We start from the raw sequence: 19,817 nt of genomic DNA on the forward strand, positions 1-19,817 counted from the left end.
CTCATTATATTTGTGCAGCTCCATCTTTCCTACCACTCTACTGTCTGTAAACTTCAATTTTTTTCTGCTGTTTGGCCAAATGTTTTGATTATTTTGCCTGTTCTATGATCCTTGACATCTTTATAAAGAAAACTACCATGATACGTGCTTACCTAACTTTATAAGCCTACATTATTTCCAGCAAACAATTTTTTCTTCCACAGTTGGAGGCTGTTGTAGCGTTTTGTATTGTTGTTGCCACGCGGGTCGTCCCAGTGCCCCGGTGCGAATCCCGGTGGGCAGCGTTAATTTGGGCCGCAATGGCCAGCTGGTTTGACTGTCTTGGGTTGGATGACAGGTCTTTCCACTTCGATACTATACCAGTGCAACAGTCGAGCCAGTTGATCCATTGCCCACTCTGTGCCACACGCCTTGTCTTTAATTAGCGGCTGAGGGTTCCGGTGAAACGCACGGTACTGTGGATACACGGCGTTGGTTGCTGTTCCCAATTAGCCTTGAAACAGACTCACCCAAATTGCAGTGATGATTACCATGGTTCAAATTCACCCCTTGCCTTGGAAACACCATCTACCCTCATGAACTAAAGTATAGAATCGAAATATGATTTCAAATTTGAGGATCGGATCTGGTGGATTAAATAAGTGTCAAAATCTGTGGTGAAATCTGAATATATATCGACATTACCGATTAAAGTTATTTATTTAAGCAAAGCATTAAATTTAACTTTTTCTACTGTTCGGACGATTATATTGAGTGAAGAAATGATGAAGGAATGTGTCGAAAGTGTAACTTCATCGAGTGCAATGAAAATAATTAACCAGCAGGATCGCCGCACTCCTCTAGCTGCTTTTGCAAGCCATGGTGATAGTCCCCCGGGGTCCTTTTGTATTGGCAAAATGAACAACGAGTTCATTACATACGCAGTTTTATTTATTTTATTTTATTTTAACACGAGATCCCTTTTTTCACCTTTTTGTGTGATCTGCTTTCATTATATTAATATTGTCGTGTCCAGGCCGATTAACACCGACGTTGGCGGATGGACCGAATTGGCTTTAACTCTAAGGGTTACATACACTTGTATAACAAAAATATTTCATACTCCTCAAGGTTCAGGGTTGGGGGGAGGACCCCGATTCGCTATTTGTGTGAATATGTATGGGATCGTGCTACTCCCGATGGGAGGGAGTATTATTGCAAGTCATACTAAAATTCTCCATTTATGGGGGGAAATTAACCTATCCGTAAGTATGGGTTCTTCTTCGCCCATATATAAAGAACATATGAAGAGGTATTGGACAATGAACTTATGTTAAATTCAAACCGGCCCTGAGTGATGCAGTCAGAAAAAAGACGAGACGGGCCGACAAGTTTGTTTATAATTTGCAAACAATGGCTTTTTCTAAGCTGCTTCATGCAGATTACAAGGCAATCCCAGGAAACCGGTTCTTATTCTTTCATGCTTTGATTCGTCGATAAATCATTGCCGCTCGTCTTGCCCTTTAACATCCTCTTTAGATGTGTTTAATTGCATTCCTGAATCAATTTCAATTGATTTGTTGTATTATCTTGAGTATAGTTTATACTTTTTTTATTTTTCTTTCAAAAAAACTTTTTTTTTAAGTTGAGTAAAGTTTCCAAGTTTGCACATTACGTATGAAGACAGATTTTCAATTTTTGTCTTAGACCAACATGTTTTGTCTATCACCAACATGTTAGCAAAGAAAGTATTGTGTCTGCAGGTAAGAAATTAGTGTCCATCTAATCATAAAGGTTCCTGTTTTAAAAGCCCCTCTATCCGTGATTGAAGAAGAAGAAGAAGAAAAAGAAGTGGGAATGTGAGTTTTAACGTAGCGTTTCAAACGAAACATTTTTATTCCATGACAGCAGTGACCCTTGAGAGTTTAGAAGGACACGGAAGGAGCACACAAAATTACATATAGTAATGCTTCTCGAAACATTAGAAAAATATATAAAAACTAGCGAGGGTACCCGGCGTTGCCAGGCAACGTCGGGTCCCTCTTCCCACCCCACCCCTTCCCTTGCCTCCTCCCACTCCACCCCCTGAGGGATGAATTCATCGATATGGCTGAAATAATGATGCTATAGATGTTTATACTCGCCGCCATGAAATGAATCTGGGGTGTGTTCAGTAACCAAGTTTCTTGAAGAGTGCTCGTCAAGTGGCTTTAGCACTCAAGCAAGCACTCCATTAGGAACGGCTAGCTTGGCAAGCACGAGCTAGTTGCTTGATAACTGAACAGTGAACACACCACTGGACATCTCAACAGCATGCAGTACATACAGTACATACAAAACACCAACAAAAGGACTTCTTTGTTTTATTTTATTTTATTTTAATTATAGACTTCAAATATTAAACATGACTATTTTCATTGTAATGAAAACATACCTTGTTCAGTTTTAAAATGTACATAAAGTCAGAGGTGATGTTGACTGTACGAAAGTAGTCGTGTACATTTCATATAACTTTAAAGTGTGCGTGTACATAACTTCTTTAAAGTGTACATGGACATAATAAATATCTCTCGGGAATTTCCCCGGCCTCCCGACTCATTAATAACGGACGCAGGTATTTCACGACCAAGCCAATTTTAATGATCATATTACATGTCCATCAGTTTGTTTATAAGCCTTGAAAAGTCTGGTGAAAACCAAAAAAAATTTTTTTTAATGAAATGTCACTATTTTCTCTCCTCTGCATTTGAGAATTAACGTACCTTCATTGGGCGGTGTCTGGTGTCGGCTTAATGTTTGGTTGGTGGGCTTGGGATCCTAGGATCCTGAGTTCAGATCCCACTTGACTGTTGAATTAATGCCAGGTGGGGTTGACTCGGCCTGTCATCCTTCTGAGGTCGGCAAAATGAGTGCCAGCTTGCTGCTATCCCGTGTCGGAGTGGCGACCCGTCCAGGATTGTGCCCAATAGCCAAGGAGACTGCATAGGCAGCACCAACGCTCTGCACAGATTATGGTCCCAATGGATGGAATGGGATTGGGCGGTGTATATTGCACCGCTTTCGCGATTGCTGCGGACATAACATATGCATTACCTTGTTTGAGTTGTAATGAAAATGTACCCTTGTTTCCTCAAAACGGTATCTTCATTTAATGAAAGAAGACACTTTGTTTAGTCTCCGAATGCACATTAGAGGCCTATAAACAATCAGAGCAATGCAGAGCGAAAAATATGGCAGCAATTTCTGGGCGGCTAGAGGGAAAGCAGTGACCTGGCTAATGGGTAGTGCTTGTGACCCAGGGGAGAGGGGGGAAAGCATGGCCAATAGAATGGGTGGCGTTTATGATCCACGCACCCACCCACAGACACACAGACCCACACATCCACCAACCCACCCACAGACACAAACTCAGCTTTTATATATTAGAGACACAAAAGGAGCACAAACAACAACTACAGCCACAACATGTACAATCACACGTTATAACATATCCCCTTTCAGGTGTTTTACTTCATTTTATATCCTCATTGACATTCACAGATAGACATGCAATATGTTTGTGAAATACAACATGCTGTCTTTTGATTTGGCGGAGCGATGCGTAGGTACGTCGAGTATGAATTCAATAACAACATAAACGACCAAATATTTTTGTATTTTATAATATAATAGAAAAAGGCTGACTCATTAACCCATCAAGGCCAAGGAAATATTACTCATTGTCACTGGCAAGTATCTTCTCTATGATACCGTCGGTGCTTTCAGCATAATACCTTTCCTGAGGGTCATCCTCATATCGTGTGGATCTTCCCCCTTCCCCCCCCCCTCACCCCACCCCTAAAAGTTAATCCCTGAAAATGACCTCCTCACTGCCATATAGTGTATTTGTGATGTAATATTTGAAGGAGTGAGCTACCAGGTCCTCTGGGATTTCTTGCTGTTCTTTGAAGTTTTATTTCCATATCCCCGTCGCAGCTCGTTTTGTCCAATTTATCCACTTGCTGTTGTCGTCTAATGTCCTCCAGCCATCCAGGTATTCCACATCTTACATAGCAGTGACTTTTCTGCATGAACAACAAACCATTTATCATATGACTGAAGCTATCTGGTCAATCCGCAGGCGATTTATAGCCAGGCGTTTGTTCACGGTCTTCTTCTGACGCTCGACAGATAGCAGGCGACGGCATCGGAAAGCATCGCGTAATAATAGACTTCATCTTCCTGAAACCCTCTGGACATTTCTCCCACGCAGTGCTAAGGTAATGATCAGTCATGTCAGCGTTGAACCAGCTTTTCTCTTCCACTATGGACTTCAACACCTTTCATAAATGGCTCTCTTTTGGGGCACAGTCTTACGATAGAGAATGACAAAGGGAAGTTAATTCTTGCCATCTCCAGTCACTGCTACACCACGATAAAATTATTATTCTTTTTTTTCAAGTGTTTTTGCAAGAAAGGAACTCGTCATCCTTGGCATTAAGTGTTTGGTTGGAGGGAATGTCAATTATGAGGGATGTCTGATCTGCATTCTCAATATGACTCGAGCTGTAGCTGTGATGTGATCCTGGAATTCTTACAACTTGTTTTCATCCTCTGCTGACAACTTCTGAATCCAGTGTAGTTCTCTGGCACGCGAACAGATCATCGTTTCATGAAACTGTGGCTCCACTCAACACTGGCGTTGAACTCGGCAGAAGTGATCCCATCTTGACTATCGCCAGGTTCTTGACTTGGAGATCTGTTGTGCTGATGCCAACTCCTGCCATTCTCTACTCCTTCATCCACTCTTGAAGTTTTGTCTCAACCTCAAGGAAAAGCGTCTGCCCGTCCCAATCGCCATTGTTCATCTTTGGCGCGGAAATAATTTTCTCTTTATTCCTTTGCTGCAATCGTGCATTTATTTCAGCATGGCCAAATACATGTGCACCAGCTTGATTTCAATTCTCCTTTCTGTAAGCAACATCTTTCAGCTTCACATAAGACATGAAGTTCTCTTCGACACCATGGTTTGTGAGGCAGTTTATGGTGCCTCGATACATGGTATTTATGGTCCAACACTAAAAATTATTTTTCACCGCAAACTCTTTTACAACATTGTGTGATTTACAAATCAGTTGACGTCCCGAGGTATCAATGTTTTTCGTGCCAATTGATCTCAACTTAATTGTGAAGGCACGATGTTTATGCCTCCACGGCGGAAGTCCTAATGTTTTCGGGTTGTTCGTGCGCCCGTTTTCGTTTTTATGTTCCCACGATATCTTGTGAACCACTGAAGGGATTTCAACCAAATTTGGCACAAACGTGGACTATATAACCAAAGCATTCGGCACAACAAAACCATCAATACAAAGATGAACGGATTTGAGCCTGGTGTTGGCTTAATGGTTAGGGTGGTGGGCTTGGGATCCTAGTATCCTGAGTTCAAATCCCCCTTGGCTGTTGAATTAATACCAGGTGGGGTTCACTCTGCCTGTCATCCTTCCGACGTCGGCAAAATGAGTGCCAGCCTGCTAGTATCCTGTGTCAGAGTGGTGACCCGTCCAGGATTGTGCCCACTAGCCAAGGAGACTGCTTAGGCAGCACCAACGCTCTGCGCAGAGTATGGCCCCAATGGGTGGATGGATTACTCAAGTTCGAAGCATTTAACATTCTCGCCTATAACTCTCTTTTCTCTTTCCTGCTCCTTTTCGTGTGACCTTAAATTGAGATTTAACGTAGCAGTGGGTTGACATCTACCGTGAGTGGAGGCATAGCTGGTCGACGCATTCACGTCAAATGCTATTTTGTACTTTTGACAAACATTATTCAAAATAACTTCTTTTTTATTTTTTTTCTGAAGACTGATTGCCAAAAAGTAAGATGCAGGTAATGCACCAATACACACAGTGTCCACCAAAATATTTGGCCAATATGTTGTCTTCTTCCTCAGTTTTGTGGAAAGCTATTTGACCTGTTAAAATTTCTGAATGTTTATCCATGTATTGGTACAGTTTTCATTTATCTTTGTTGAATTGCTTTGTGGTTGTAGATTTTTTTGATTTTTTTTTTTTTTACATGTTCCATTTGCATGTTGCTTCCCAGGCCAAACCAACAGTACTCTACTGTTCCTGGACATCCCCATGGCCCTCCAGCGTACCCACCTGGCCAACAAGCACCCTTCATGCAGCAGGTAGGTTCACCAACTAATTGGCTTTGCTGATGAAACTCTGACATCACCAATTTACCAAATTACATAATGCTTCTTTACTCAAACTTCAACTCCCTCTCTCTGCCCATAAACTTCCCACCATAGAGCCAGCCGTATAAGCGCCCATCCGAAGTAATTAGTGCTGGACCTCCTGCAAAGCAGCAAGAGGTAGAGTCTGTGCACAGTTCTGCCCAGCCTTTGCTTCCACCTGAAACCAGTTACAGCAGAGGCTATGGTGGTGGAGATCAGCGGGTTGGACCAAACGCCTACAACCAACCTTACTCCCGAACGTCAACTGCCTTGTCTCAGGGTCCAGCTCCCTTCCAACAGGGTTCTTCACCAATGGTAAACAACCAACTGCCAAGGAGTGCAGGTGGCCCGACGGCCCAGGAACCTGTTATTGCTGGCAAAGAGCAGCCAGGCACGTTGCAGGTATCTGCCACTGGCTTAAAGCCTCCCATTGCTACTCCACCGGCTGGTTCTGTCACTTTGGGACAAGGACCTGCCCACATGCCTGGCCATGGTATGGCTGGACCGCAAGAAGCCGGGCAGCCGGGGATGTGGCACAGCCGCCCTGATGGACCGTATCCATATGGTAGCCGTCAAGGCTTGCAGTCACAGGGTGCACAACCACTGCCTCCTCCCAACCTCTCGTATCCTGGGGGTCGAATGGATGATGTCGGCCCAGAGCAGAATGGTGGAGCCACCTGGTACTCACGACAGCCTACTCCAGGGCCTTACCCACGTCCTTCAAGTCAACCATGTTATCCACATTCCTCAATGGCATCTCCTTTACCAGCACATCCCGGCCCCGCCTTCCAGCGGGCGCTTTCACCAAGCCGTTCAGCTTACCCAGCACCACCACCTCCCCCAACGACCCGGGTCATGCAAAAAGCTGGACCTCCTGTACCAGCTTCACAACTGGGGGGTCTGCAAGGAGTGCCCACCGTACGTCGGGAGCTCGTTTTTCCACCACGTTCGGTGGAAGCCACGCAGCCGGTGTACAAGCCTCGTCGCAAGCTTATGGGGAAAGATATTGGTACAGCCACACATCACACAATGTGCTGTCACTTTTGCTTTGTGAGGTTGATGCCAAATTGATAAAAGTTAAACACAACTAAAATTAAAAACGTTGAGAATTACCTTTTGAGATATAAAAGAGGAATTTATAAGGCCATTTTCCTTGCTAGAGCAGGGGGTAGCCATGCGGGCACCATGACAATCTTCTCCATCATGGTTCCCTTTTTGAGGAAATGTTTTATTGGCCGGATGCCTTTCCCGACGCCAACCATTTTAGGATACGGTGTACCTTTTCGAAACCGGGGCACACACCGGGAAATTACCGCACGAGATATGATGATTTAATTTTCCATTGAACATTTAGATTTATGAAAACACACTCTGAGATAGTAAATCAATCTTGAAGTCTTGGCTGGGCCATCAGCAAGAACATTTTTTTTTTTTGGGCCATCATTTTTTTTTGTTTTGTTTTTTCCTCCCCATTACCTTCAATTTCCATCCTCCCCACTTTCCTAACGCCCCCCCATTCTCCCAAGTAATCTCTATTTCTTATCTCAAAAAAAAGCAACAACAACAACACGCTAACCTTCTCCAGATTCTGCTTCTTCTTCATCCTCTTATCTTCCTCCTCGTCTTCTTCCTCGATTTTTTTTTTCGACAACACTTGCATGACCTAATCTGTTGAAAACTCTCTCAAACATTAATAATAACAACAAAAACGATCTTATAATGCTTCATCTTCCTCTCTCACACATGTGGTACTCTTTACTGTTTTATAATGCACTACTCTTCTGCTATTTTAACAGACTGCTCTCATTTCGACCTCTCCTTCATTCCTTGCCCAAAAAATCCAACTATTGCAGCGTTTCTTCTCTCCATTCTCAGAATTCGCCTTCATTGCATCCATCAAGAATTGTGTCAAATCGCATCTCTGACCTAAAACTTTTAAAAACCACAGTTTGCTATGAATGTTCGCTTTCCATCAACCATTCTTTTTTTCCAACTTCAGTGTCAACTCACCCCCCTCACCCCTCACTCTCACTCTCAAAGCAACCATCCCACTCTTCTCCCTCCAAGCCTCCCTCTCACCTCTCTCAAAAATTCCCCCTCACCTTTCTCCCACCTTTCATCCCCCTCACTCATCGTTCTCAAAGTTGCCCCCCTCTCATCCACCAAGCTGCCTCCCTCCACTGCCCTCTCACCTCCATCTCTTCACTTCACCTGCTCAAATCCTCAACTGCCTTCTTCCCCCTCTCTTGTCCCCCCTCTCCTCCAGCACCACAGAGCCTTTTGTCCTCATTCTGCCTCCTCCCCTAGCTATTCTGCAATCCCCCACACTCTTTCAACAACCCTCCTTACCTCCCCTCCTCGTCCCTTGTCCTACCCTCCCCCCCCCCCCCCCCCCCGCACCCAAAGCCTCCTCCCTACCTCTTCATTAAAAGTGTGGACCTCAAATATCCGGGGCCTTCGCTCAAACCTTTCAGATCTTTCCATACAGGCTGCCACTGACAAACCAGACATAATCTGCCTAACAGAAACTTTCCTCTCCCAAGACGTGTCTGACTCCCAAGTATCTCTCCCCGGTTACTCCCTCCTCTGGTATGACAGACTTGAACCTCGTCCTGGTGGAGGTGTTGCTCTCTTCATCAAAGACTCTATTCCTCACTCTCCATGCACTGCTCTCACTCCCCCACACCCCCAGGAATACCTCTGGTTACGGCTTCCCCTCCACTGCCACCTCATGTTTATATGTGTACTGTACCGTCCACCGAACAGTGATGACTCCATTTACACCTCACTATCCGAAAACATGGACGATCTTCTGTCTTCTCATCCAAACTCCCTCTTCCTCATATGCGGCGACTTCAATTGTCATCATGCCAGTTGGCTCGGTGTGGGTACCTCTCTCACCTGCCATGGCACCTCAGCAAAAGCTTTCTGCGACTCATTGGGACTGACTCAATCGGTCAACTTCCCGACCCGGATCTCAACCAACTGTACTCCATCTCTTCTGGATCTGGTTTTGACAAATTTCCCTGACAATATCTGCTGCTCTTATCCGCTCCTATCGGTTCTTCTGACCACGTCCTTGTCAAAGTGGACATCTCTGGCTATTATCAGAGAACCACATCACTGCCGTCGTGTATGGCATTTCACTCAAGCCGACTGGCAGGGTCTCCTAGCAGCTATCAAACTTACAGACTGGTCTCCTATCACTACTTTCTCAAAGATCAACTCATCCTGGGAATTCTTTCAAAGAAACTTGCTCTCCCTCATGCACAGATTTATCCCCTCTCGTGTTCAGTTGTCCTACCCTTCCTCCCGCCCTTGGTTTACTGAAGCTTGTGGCGAGGCAGTTGTCCTGAAACAACTTGCCTTTGCCTCATGGAAAGCAAACCCAACGGAGGGCAATCTCAGTTCCTTCCACAAAGCTCGGAACAAGTGTGTATCTACCCTCAGGAGAGCCAGAAAACGACATCTTTCTCATTTCAAGTCTGAACTCTCAAACCTCTCTCCCTCCTCAAAATCCTGGTGGCGTTTAATGAAATATGTTTCTGGTGTATGTTCCCCCTCCATCCCCTCCCTTACCTCAAATGGCCACACTGCTGATACCGCACGTGAAAAGGCTGAATGCCTAAACTTGGTGTTTGCATCTAAATCTTGTGTCCCAAACCCATCGTTTTCTGTTCCCACCTTACCCAGTCGCACCCAACTATCCCTGGACTCCGTATCCTTTTCTTCTGACAAAGTGGAGAGTTTCCTGTCAAACCTCGACTCGGATTCTGCAACCGGTCCAGCCGGCATCAGCCCACGTGTGCTAAAAATATGCTCCTCTGCTCTTGCTCACCCTCTGTTCTATTCACCCTCTCGTTTGCTCAAGGTCATCTGCCATCTGCTTGGAAATCTGCTAACATCACTGCCCTGCATAAAAAGGTGCAAAAACAGATCCCTGCAACTGCAGACCAATCAGCCTTCTCGCAATCATCAGCTAGGTTATGGAATCCATCAGCGCTTCAGACATGAAATCCTTCCTCTTCTCCAATGGCGTGATTTCCGATCATCAATTTGGTTTCAGATCAGGTCACTCTACCCTGGATATGCTGCTCCTGCTCTCCCATCAATGGATGGAGGTCCTCAATGCCAGACAGGAAATCCGAGCCGTATCCCTGGACATATCACGTGCTTTTGACATGGTCTGGCACCCTGCCCTGCTCACCAAACTCTCTTCCTATGGTATTCAAAGCCATCTTCACTCATGGCTTGCAGACTTCCTCTCCTGTCGCAGTCAACGTGTGGCCCTAAATGGAGTTCTTTCATCCCCTCTTCCTGTGCAGGCTGGAGTTCCTCAAGGTAGCGTTCTGGGCCCTGTCCTTTTTCTGGTTTTCATCAATGATCTCTCCGACTCTGGAAAATCCTCTATATCTCTTTGCTGATGACTCCACCCTCTGCCGTACCATCTCTCATCCCTCAGACCGGCAAGCAGCAGCTTCTTCGCTCACTGCAGATCTGGATAAAATCACAAACTGGTCCAACACGTGAAACATGTCTTTCAATCCAGACAAATCTCACACTCTCACTATGTCTCTTCAAAAGGACCGTTTAGAACCCCCCCCCCCCCATCTACTTTCTCAACAATCCTCTGGAAGAAGTCTTTTCTTTCAAGCATCTGGGTCTCACTATCTGCCATGACCTTTCCTGGGAAAGTCACATTTCCAACCTCGCCTCAAAAGCCAGTCGCCGACTGGGAATCCTCCGTTGTGCAAAGTCATTCCTCGGCCCTCTTGAGCTCCTGACCACTTACAAGCTTTTGTTCGTAGCCTGATGGAGTACTGCTCTCCCCTCTGGGCTGGTGCTCCTGCCTCCCACCTTTCTCGGCTTCACGCTGTCAAAACCAAGGCATTTAGGATCATCGGCATCTCCCGCAATGAAGCTGAGTCTTTGGGCCTCTCACTCAATCACCGCAGGTTGGTCGGTGGTCTTTCTGTCTTCTACCGTCTCCTCTCCAGCCTTGCCCCCCTGCTCTCTCTGCGATTTGTCCCCACCTCATTTCCACAGGGCGCTCAAGGTCCGCCAACAACCCCCTTCTGGTAAAACTACCAAAATCACGAATCACTGCTCACCTTCACTCTTTCATTCCTCTTTTTCCCCGCCTTTGGAATAAACTCCCTCACTCGATTCTTTCGCATTCTTCCCTCCAGGCTTTCAAAACAGCTGTTCACCATCACCTCTTATCATCTCCCATCCAAATCCTCGATCTTTTCTACCCCCGATAATCCACCCAAGCCCACTTCCTTCATTTCTCCTGCTTTCCTTCCTGAAAGTCCCTGTAATGTCCATCTTCTCTTCCCCATGTTCCCCGTCCCATCCCCATCCCTCTCCCTTCCACAGATCTCCTAATGTGTCTGTTCCCCACTGTTTTGTCCCTCCCACTCCCGCCCCTCTTGTCTCATGCCCCCTTGCTGTGCATTGTGTGTTAGCTCTCATACGAGCCTCGACCAAGGTATACAAAAAAAATAAAATAAAAAAACCTGAAAAATGAGGTTTTCACCCAATGAGCTCAATACCTCTGAATCTCTGGTGTCTCTGTTCCAACAAATTTTGTCAAGCCAGCCATTAGGACGGGTAACAGTTTAAATATCAACTGTCAAGTTTCTCCTTGAAGGGATGGTTAAAGTGACATTTTGAAATCACATGACTGGGTTCAGCCAAAAAAAATTATATTCACTTTTGCAAGAATTTGTGAACAAATTCCACTAAAATATATAAGTAATAAATACACCCAAAATGTTATAACAACAGAAACACCTGGAGGGTAGCAAACTATAGGTTTCTCGGCAAGTCTGAGTAGCCAGGGGGTAAGGGGTTGCTGCATAGGAGTTGAGAGAAGAACGTACAGGAACAGTAATATTGTAAAAGAGGCGGCAGAAGGCTGGGGCCCTCAATCTGTAACTCCTTGAGCAAGGAGCGAAGCCTGTGGCACTTGGCTTTCGGTCAAGAGTGTGGTGTACTGGGCCTGCGGGGGCAGGGCATGATGTGGGGGAGCGTGGTGGAGGAGTGGTTAGAGTGGTCACGTGCTTGCACGGGATATAGGAGTGCGCGCCGCCTGAGGCGGGGTCGTAGTTGCTGTAGCCGTTGTGGCCTGGGTGCCTGGAGGTCGTGTGGCTTGTAGAGTGCATTGAGTACGTAATAAAGGGGAGTTACGGGCAGCGTACGCTCACGCTCTCGCTCGTGCAATAAAGCGGGGTTGTACTGTTCTCCCGCTCGTGTCTGCCTTGGAGTACCTTGCTCACGACACCACAAAGAGATGCATTCTTCATCGAATGGCCTTAGATTGTACTGTACTACCTCCAAGCAGTAAAAAAATGGGAAGCTCCGACACCTGCCCAAAGTTAGGGTTCAATATGCCATGGTGCGTTTATACATAAATGAGCTGATCACATGTTCGAAAGTTGTCATGACTTTTGTTAGCTCATCTGCTTCCTTAAACGATGCTTGAATTGCAGTCTGTTATTGTCTTTCCCCCTTAAGAAGAAAAAAAACAGTGGGCCTGTTAGTCCATCGGACCAGATTTTCATTGCTCTTCACGGCCTTGTAGCATACCCGCCTGCTGTACTGCTTGAGCATTAGCTTGCCTTTCACCGAGCCCAGATATGCATGAGCCAGGGTGGGGATTATATGATCATTGTTTCAAATATTGTTAGTATTAATTAATATATGCTTTGTTACAATGTTATATCATTAGTTTTCTTATTTATTTTGTAATTAGAATGCCGTGCCGTGGAAGGACATCAAGCTGCTTTTACACACCTCAACTTGGCGTGCATTTAAAACATGGGAATTCTAAATTCTAATGGATGTTTTTTTTTGTAGTTGATTAGCCTAATCAACTCAGGAGATCATGATCATTTTGGTGTATCACATTCCACATTAGAGAGCTCCAGTAGGAACACACACACACACACAAACACACACACACCTTGTCAATTTTCAATTTATAATAGGTTTCATCCTTCCATCTGATGATGGTGTGAGATGAATCACACTCACCCAAACACTCCTCCCATCACTACAACTACTTCTACTACCCACCACTCTGACTACGTGAGTACTCCATTGGTCCCAATTAATCCCACCTTAATGTTTGGTCGGCCACAGCTCGTTGAGCTTTCACGCTTGGCCCAAGTCTTTCACGAACTGATTGGACAGTTCTGACATTCAATTTAATTTACTTTAGGCAGGAATTTGAAATGTTCCCACGGTGTTGGTGATGACTCGACTACTCTTTGCGAAATATACTGCGGGACCTTTAATGTCCACCAGCTATTATTGGCAGTCGGTCCCAAGCTCGTCGTGGATCATGGCACACCCTTACCTGCGTCGCACCAATCTGACATTTTATGGTTGGACTCGGGAATAAAACCCTGGCGAGACAGCTTAAAGGTAAGTGCAATACCGCTGCACACCATACTCTTGGATTATATTTACCAGAACGGCTTCTTATGATTTTGCATTTTCTTAGTGAGTTGAAATGCCACATCGCTACAATTCACCAACACCGAGTGTTTCACAATGAGACCGATTCTGCCATTTTGAATGGTTGGTTGTTGTAGGAAACTGACATTGTTTATGATCATCTTGATCTGATATGCAGATCTTGGTGATGCTTCAATCTTGTTTAATTTAACTGTTGAAGACCTCAATTAATCGCGAGCTTTGCTGATCGCATGAGGGTGTTGATGAATGTGATGTGGCATTCCTCTTCCTGAAAATTAGGCTGACATTTCACCATTGTTTAATTATTCCCATGCTTTTTGAAAAAAAATGGGGAGGGGGGGATTTTTTTTGAAAAATTGAAAAATTATTGTAATCTGCCGTCTGCCTATCCATCATACTATCTACTCCTTAATGGTTGTGCAAAAATTCACCAAACTTGGTGGTTATGATCACCTTAAGGCAGAAATTTGGAAGGAAGGTGCAAGAACAGCCCCCAGGGCCCTGCGGTGGGGTGAAAAGGTCAAACACCAAAACATGAAATTACAGGCACATTTAGAAACATTTTTTAATTAAACTTTGTATATGTAATCAACATTGTAGGGACGTATGAATTATGTAACGATTATTTGGGATTTGACCCTCGGTTCATGCTCCAGGGGATGGGGACTTAGTGTCACGGAGGACAAAACAGAAGATTTTATTTATTTGAGGATGTTGGGGTCGTGGAGCGATTCACTTACCTTGGCAGTGATATTCATGTCTCTGCTGGCTGTGAGTCAGAGGTCAATAGACGTCTGGGTCGGGCCTGAGGAGTCATTGATTCACTGAATAATGGGGTGTGGCACTGCCGGTACCTGTGCGGGAGGACAAAAGTCCGAGTCTTCAGGTCCTCGGTGCTTCCAGTCTTGCTCTATGGATGCGAGACTTGGACTCTGACCAAGGATCTGAGACGGAGACTTAATTCCTTTGGTACCAGGTCTCTTCGGAGAATCCTTGGCTATCGCTGGTCAGACTATGTGTCCAACGAGCGGTTGCTGAGAGAGACTCAAATGAGATTTGTTACCTGCATAGTCCGTGAGCGTCAGCTGCGGCTGTCTGGACATGTGGCTCGTTTTCCTGACGCTGACCCTGCTCACCAGATTCTCTCAGTGAGGGAGTCTCCTGAGTGGACGAGGCCAATGGGCCGACCATGTGCCTCGTGGTTGCAGCAAGTTGATCGGCATCTCAAGGAGATGGGGATGGGCCAGGCATCTGCTTGGGGGATGGCCAGACAGAGGCCCCTGGAGTACCGGCAGAAAGTGGACGCAGCGACGCACTGCTCTGGCGCATGCTCCCATACCTGACCTGACCTTTATTTATTTATTTATTTATTTATTTATTTATTTATAACTCAAAAGTTGACATTGGGTCATTCCTGGTGGAACTCTTTGCCATCTTTCAACTTTGCTTTAGGTGGGAAGCATGGGGGATTAGCGATGGCGTGCCATTGGCTTCACTCAAGTTCAGGTTCCAATTGTGTTTGCAAAAGAATGGTGTATTCGTTTCCATCCTTCTCCCCCAAATTTTGTGCTTTTCTTCCATCGTCGTCTCTGAATTTTGGCTGTGACGCCTAATTTGACATACCTTGCTTAACTATCAATTCAAGGTGTAAAGGACGATTGTTGATGCTGTAAAGTGCTTGACAGTAAAATTGTAATTTCAGGTTGCTCAGATGCTTGGCGGGTGATGATGGCTCTGAAATCTGGCTTGCTCGCTGAAAGCACATGGGCGCTGGACACGATCAATGTTCTTCTCCATGATGACACCACGGTGGCGAACTTTAATCTCAGCCAGGTGTGTAGACAAGTTTTTATTTGTTTATTTTTTTTTGTATATAAAATCTAGGCTCACGGAAGAGAGGTTCGAGTGAGCGTGAATACGGCCATTCGAGTGAATTATTGAAGCTTTTCTGGCTTAAGGTACATTATGTATTTGGTGATATTTTCCAGCTGCCTGGATTTTTGGAACTGCTGGTGGATTACTTCCGACGCTGCCTCATTGACGTGTTTGGTGTGTTGCACGAGTTTGAGACTCCAGAGCCGGCACTTGCTTTGCTGCGTGAATCTTCCACGATCTGCGTCGAGTCGACAGAACCAGCAGGAAGCCAGCCCAATGAAAGAGAAGATGAGAATGAGCTGAAAGCTTCGGGGGTGGCAGTGAATTGCTCAAACCCGAAGGATGCCGGTGAATTAAGTGCTGAAAATTTCTCTCTTCTTGATGAAAAAGCCTCTGGTTCAGAAGAAGGTGATGAGAACACGAAAAGCGAAGGGTCAGAGAGTGAGGGCCAGTTTCGGCAAGCAAGTCATTATGACCGGTTGCCACTGCGAATGGTAGAGAAGCAAGGGGAGTACCTGACAGATCCACCTGATGAGCCAGAGACGTCACTTGAAGCTGGAAGGCTGCTACGTCAGCTTGGTGGAGGTGATACGACGGCACACATCCAGACATTGTTTGAAGGCAAAGACTGGGAGGGGGAGCTGTGTCGTGGAACAGCGAGGTCAGGCGATGAGAAGAATTGGCTGCCCAACGGTGCTAACAGCGTAACAGCAATGGTGGATGATGTGTTGTGCATGAAATCTTTGAGTGAAAGTCTTTTGCGATATTTGGCAGATAATGGTGCAGGTTTAGAGAGAAGCTGCCCAGAACAAGCCGAGCCACTGTTTGTGCCACCGACTGGGAAAAAGGTTGTCATCCTGGAAGACGAAGCAGCAATAGGAGCAGACTTGCCTCTGTGTACCCGCAAATCCTGGCAGGAAGCTCTGGCTCGTCGTTGTCTTTGCATCTCTAACATCATCCGTAGCTTGTCATTTGTACCGGGAAACGACTACGAACTCTCACGGAACCCAGGCCTCCTTTTGGTACTTGGAAAGCTTCTTCTGCTGCACCACCGGCATCTGGAAAGACGCGTTCCCACACCAGTCACAAAGCCATTCACCTGTGCGAATGCCACAGTACCAACACCATCCCCATCGGCTGGAGAAGTGGAGGCATTAACGTTGAGAGAGAATGGTACTGACCTGAAGGATGGAGGCGGTGGTGAGAGGAGAAGTGTGGGAGATGTGCCCATTGCAACATGTGGCAGTTCACCAGAGATTGGAGAAACAGAAAACAATGTTGATAGGGTAGCTGAGGAAGCAAAGGAAAATGAAACTGAGAAATCAAAAGAAGTAGACAACAGAAAATTGTCCCTATGTGCAAAGGCACCAGCTTCAGGAGGTGCGGAAATTCGGGCATCCTGGTGGTGGGACTCTCTCCAAAACTTGCGGGAAAATGCTTTTGTGACACTAGCAAATATCTGTGGCCAGCTCGACCTTTCAGCTTATCCAGAAAGTCTGGTTTTGCCTCTACTCGATGGCTTACTTCACTGGGCTGTGTGCCCATCTTCTGAAGCACGAGATCCCTTTCCAGGTGCAAGCCCTAATTCTCCTCTCAGTCCCCAGCGCCTCGTCCTGGAGTCCCTGTCAAAGCTGAGCACGCAGGATGGGAATGTGGACCTTGTGCTGGCGACACCACCATTCGGGCGTGTCTGGCGTCTCTGTGGTGCACTCGTCGGACTTGTGAGTGACCGGAGGAACCAGGTACCACGAGAGATGGCTCTAGCCCTGCTTGCAAACCTTGCGCAAGCAGAAGCCGTAGCAGCACGTGCAGTGGCGCTCCAACGAGGTGCAGTTGCGGCGGTTTTGGGATTTTTGGAAGACTGCCTGTTGGCAGTGATTGCCCAGCAGAACCCTCATGCACCGCCACCGCCGTTACACCATCCCAGCCCTGACATGATGCGACGTGCAGCCACAGCATTGCTTGCAATGGCCCGGCTCAAAGAAAACCGGCCACTATTTGTTCTGCAACAAGGGCGTCTCCTAGACATTGCCATGTCCCAGGCTCTCCATCCCGCTGTTGCGCCTATTTTGGGCGAGATCCTTTATCGCATCGCCTAGCCTCTTGTGCTACCCCACTCCCTTGCCAACCTTTGTGCACATCATTTGATGTTTTCTTTTGTGATCGTTTTGAACCGACCATGGTGCAAGGTTACACCTCAATCCAAATACAGCTGACGTTTTTATTTTAACCTGCTGTGGATCATGGTCTGCCTCGATGCCGTCCACAAATGTCAACATCTAAGCTTTGTTGAGTCAGGGACTAAAGCTGCACTCATCATTGTGGGAAACTCCTGTTATGTGGCTTGGCATTATCAATGGAGCAGAACACACAAATACCACTGAAGGATGGTACAAAAAAATATCCATCCACTGATCAGTTTATCAGCTTTGTGTTTGTCCATTCTGCCAATTAGTGTTTTAGACATAGAGTGCTCAATTAGGCTTGAGAGGTGTGGGGTATGACTGAAGGTTGCTGTCGCCACTGATGCCATCATTTCCCTCACCCTTGGGCCGCCAAATGTCGCGGCTGTATATTTTAACCAAAGCTGTTCGTTTTTGACGCCTTTGTGTCCCTCCGGCTGCGTCACACCCGGTGCGACATGCATGTCTTGTTGCTGATCTGTAGTGTTAGGACACATCATTTGGCAATATTGTTTGTTAGCTGTGACTCTTTATATAATACATGGCAGATTTTTGTTGTTGTTGTTGTTGTTGTTTAATATCACGCCCACATGCACTCACTGATTCGCTTACAAGCGCACGTTTTGTGTATTCCGTGGTTTTGTTTTGAGTGTATCGCTTTTTCTACTGAGCTGAGACCTGCTACTGAGCAAGGAAAACTTGAATATTTCTTCATTCTTGGATTGAAAATGGATCCTTGCTGCTCTGGAGGCTCTGAATGCCATGTTCTGATGGTATGGTCTGGGCAATTTCAGCAGGAATTACTGTGGACGGGGCTTGTTGGGCGGGGAGGGGGAGTCGGGGAGGGGGCTGGGAGGTTGGAGGTGTCTACGTCGATAGTGAGGGGGGCTAACACGTTATTTAGAGTGGGGGAGGGTTGAAGGAGAGGGGGCGGGGGCAAAGCGGAGGTTGTGGGGGGTGACCAACATGAGGAAATAGTCTGTGTGTATTTTCATGTTTTAGTATTTACGCAGTAGAGTTGGTAAATATGTAAAAACCAAAAAGGTATGGCGTGTGAAAAATGAATGTTTAAACACGGCCTCACTGTCAGTAACAAAATGCAACAATAATGGGTATTTAACGGGTAGATGAGAGAAGTTGGAGATAAATTTTCTTTGGCGTCTTTTATTTTTGTTTTGTTTTTTTTTGTTTTTTGTTGTTTTTTCTTCTTTTTTTTTTTCTTTTTTTGTGTAATTTTTATTTTTTGTGGATTCCTTGTCGCCTGAAGTACACATTCTCGCAGAAGCGTACCTGTCTGTTAACCTCGGTCTGCAGTCCTTGGTCCTTCAAACATTCTTGAGTTCTGTATTTTTCTACGGCTGACGCACTGATGTAAATAGAGACATGTATATGACACACGAATCCGGCGGGTTTCTTCGTTCTATCCTCCCTCGTTCTGTAGACGGCGGGTTCTAGCCAGCCGGTGACAGGTAGCAGTAGCTTTTAGATGTTTTATTTTTGCTGTATTTTACATGGGCGGATTGGAGTATTAATTAATAAGATGGCAACCCCTTTGAGTTTAAACAAAATAATAATAAAAAAAAAAATGGCAGGCTTGCTCTCTCTCTCTCCCTGCAAGAGAATCGAGGTGTGTACCCAGTTTTCTTCACTAATGGTCACATTTCTGTGATTTTTAATTTACTCGTTTGTACTTTGGATGATGGAGGCGAGGGGGGGAGGGGCGGCGTGGGAGGAGGGAGGGAAGGGATGTAAACTTGTTTCCTACTAGCTTATTTGAGTGGCATTTACTCAGAATGAACTTTATACTGTATGTCTGATGGTGAAAATAAATGTACATTAAGTCACGAAGTCTTGATTAAAAAACAAACGGAGCACTGTGCATAATTTTTTCTGTAAATTTATAGGACGAGTCTGTGTGCTCTCATGGGGGAAATGTAGCATGGCGATAACGTCGAACGAAAATGTATGATTTACAACAACAAAAACAAAAAAAATGCAAATCTCGACACGTTTTCTACAAACGTTGCTGTTTGGTGAAGAGGAACCTTTTGTGTTTTCCACTCGTAATGTGTTTGACA

General features: G+C 45.6%; 1 protein-coding gene across 3 annotated transcripts in view; it reads left to right on the plus strand.

The window, feature by feature from the left end:
- The window catches only part of LOC147010513 (AT-rich interactive domain-containing protein 1A-like), a 123,355-nt gene extending 105,056 nt beyond the window's left edge, over positions 1-18,299 (plus strand). For all 3 annotated transcript variants that reach the window (XM_085859396.1, XM_085859394.1, XM_085859395.1), the window contains 4 exons: positions 6,061-6,148; positions 6,272-7,205; positions 15,384-15,514; positions 15,670-18,299. In XM_085859396.1, the coding sequence (XP_085715522.1) occupies positions 6,061-6,148; positions 6,272-7,205; positions 15,384-15,514; positions 15,670-17,655 (3,139 nt within the window). In that variant the 3' untranslated portion in view covers positions 17,656-18,299. The remainder of the gene's footprint in view (positions 1-6,060; positions 6,149-6,271; positions 7,206-15,383; positions 15,515-15,669) is intronic.
- The last annotated feature ends 1,518 nt before the right edge of the window (positions 18,300-19,817 follow it).

This window comes from Eptatretus burgeri, chromosome 16, assembly GCF_056783735.1.
Source record: "Eptatretus burgeri isolate ZD-2024b chromosome 16, Ebu_testis_v1, whole genome shotgun sequence".
NCBI lineage: Eukaryota > Metazoa > Chordata > Myxini > Myxiniformes > Myxinidae > Eptatretus > Eptatretus burgeri.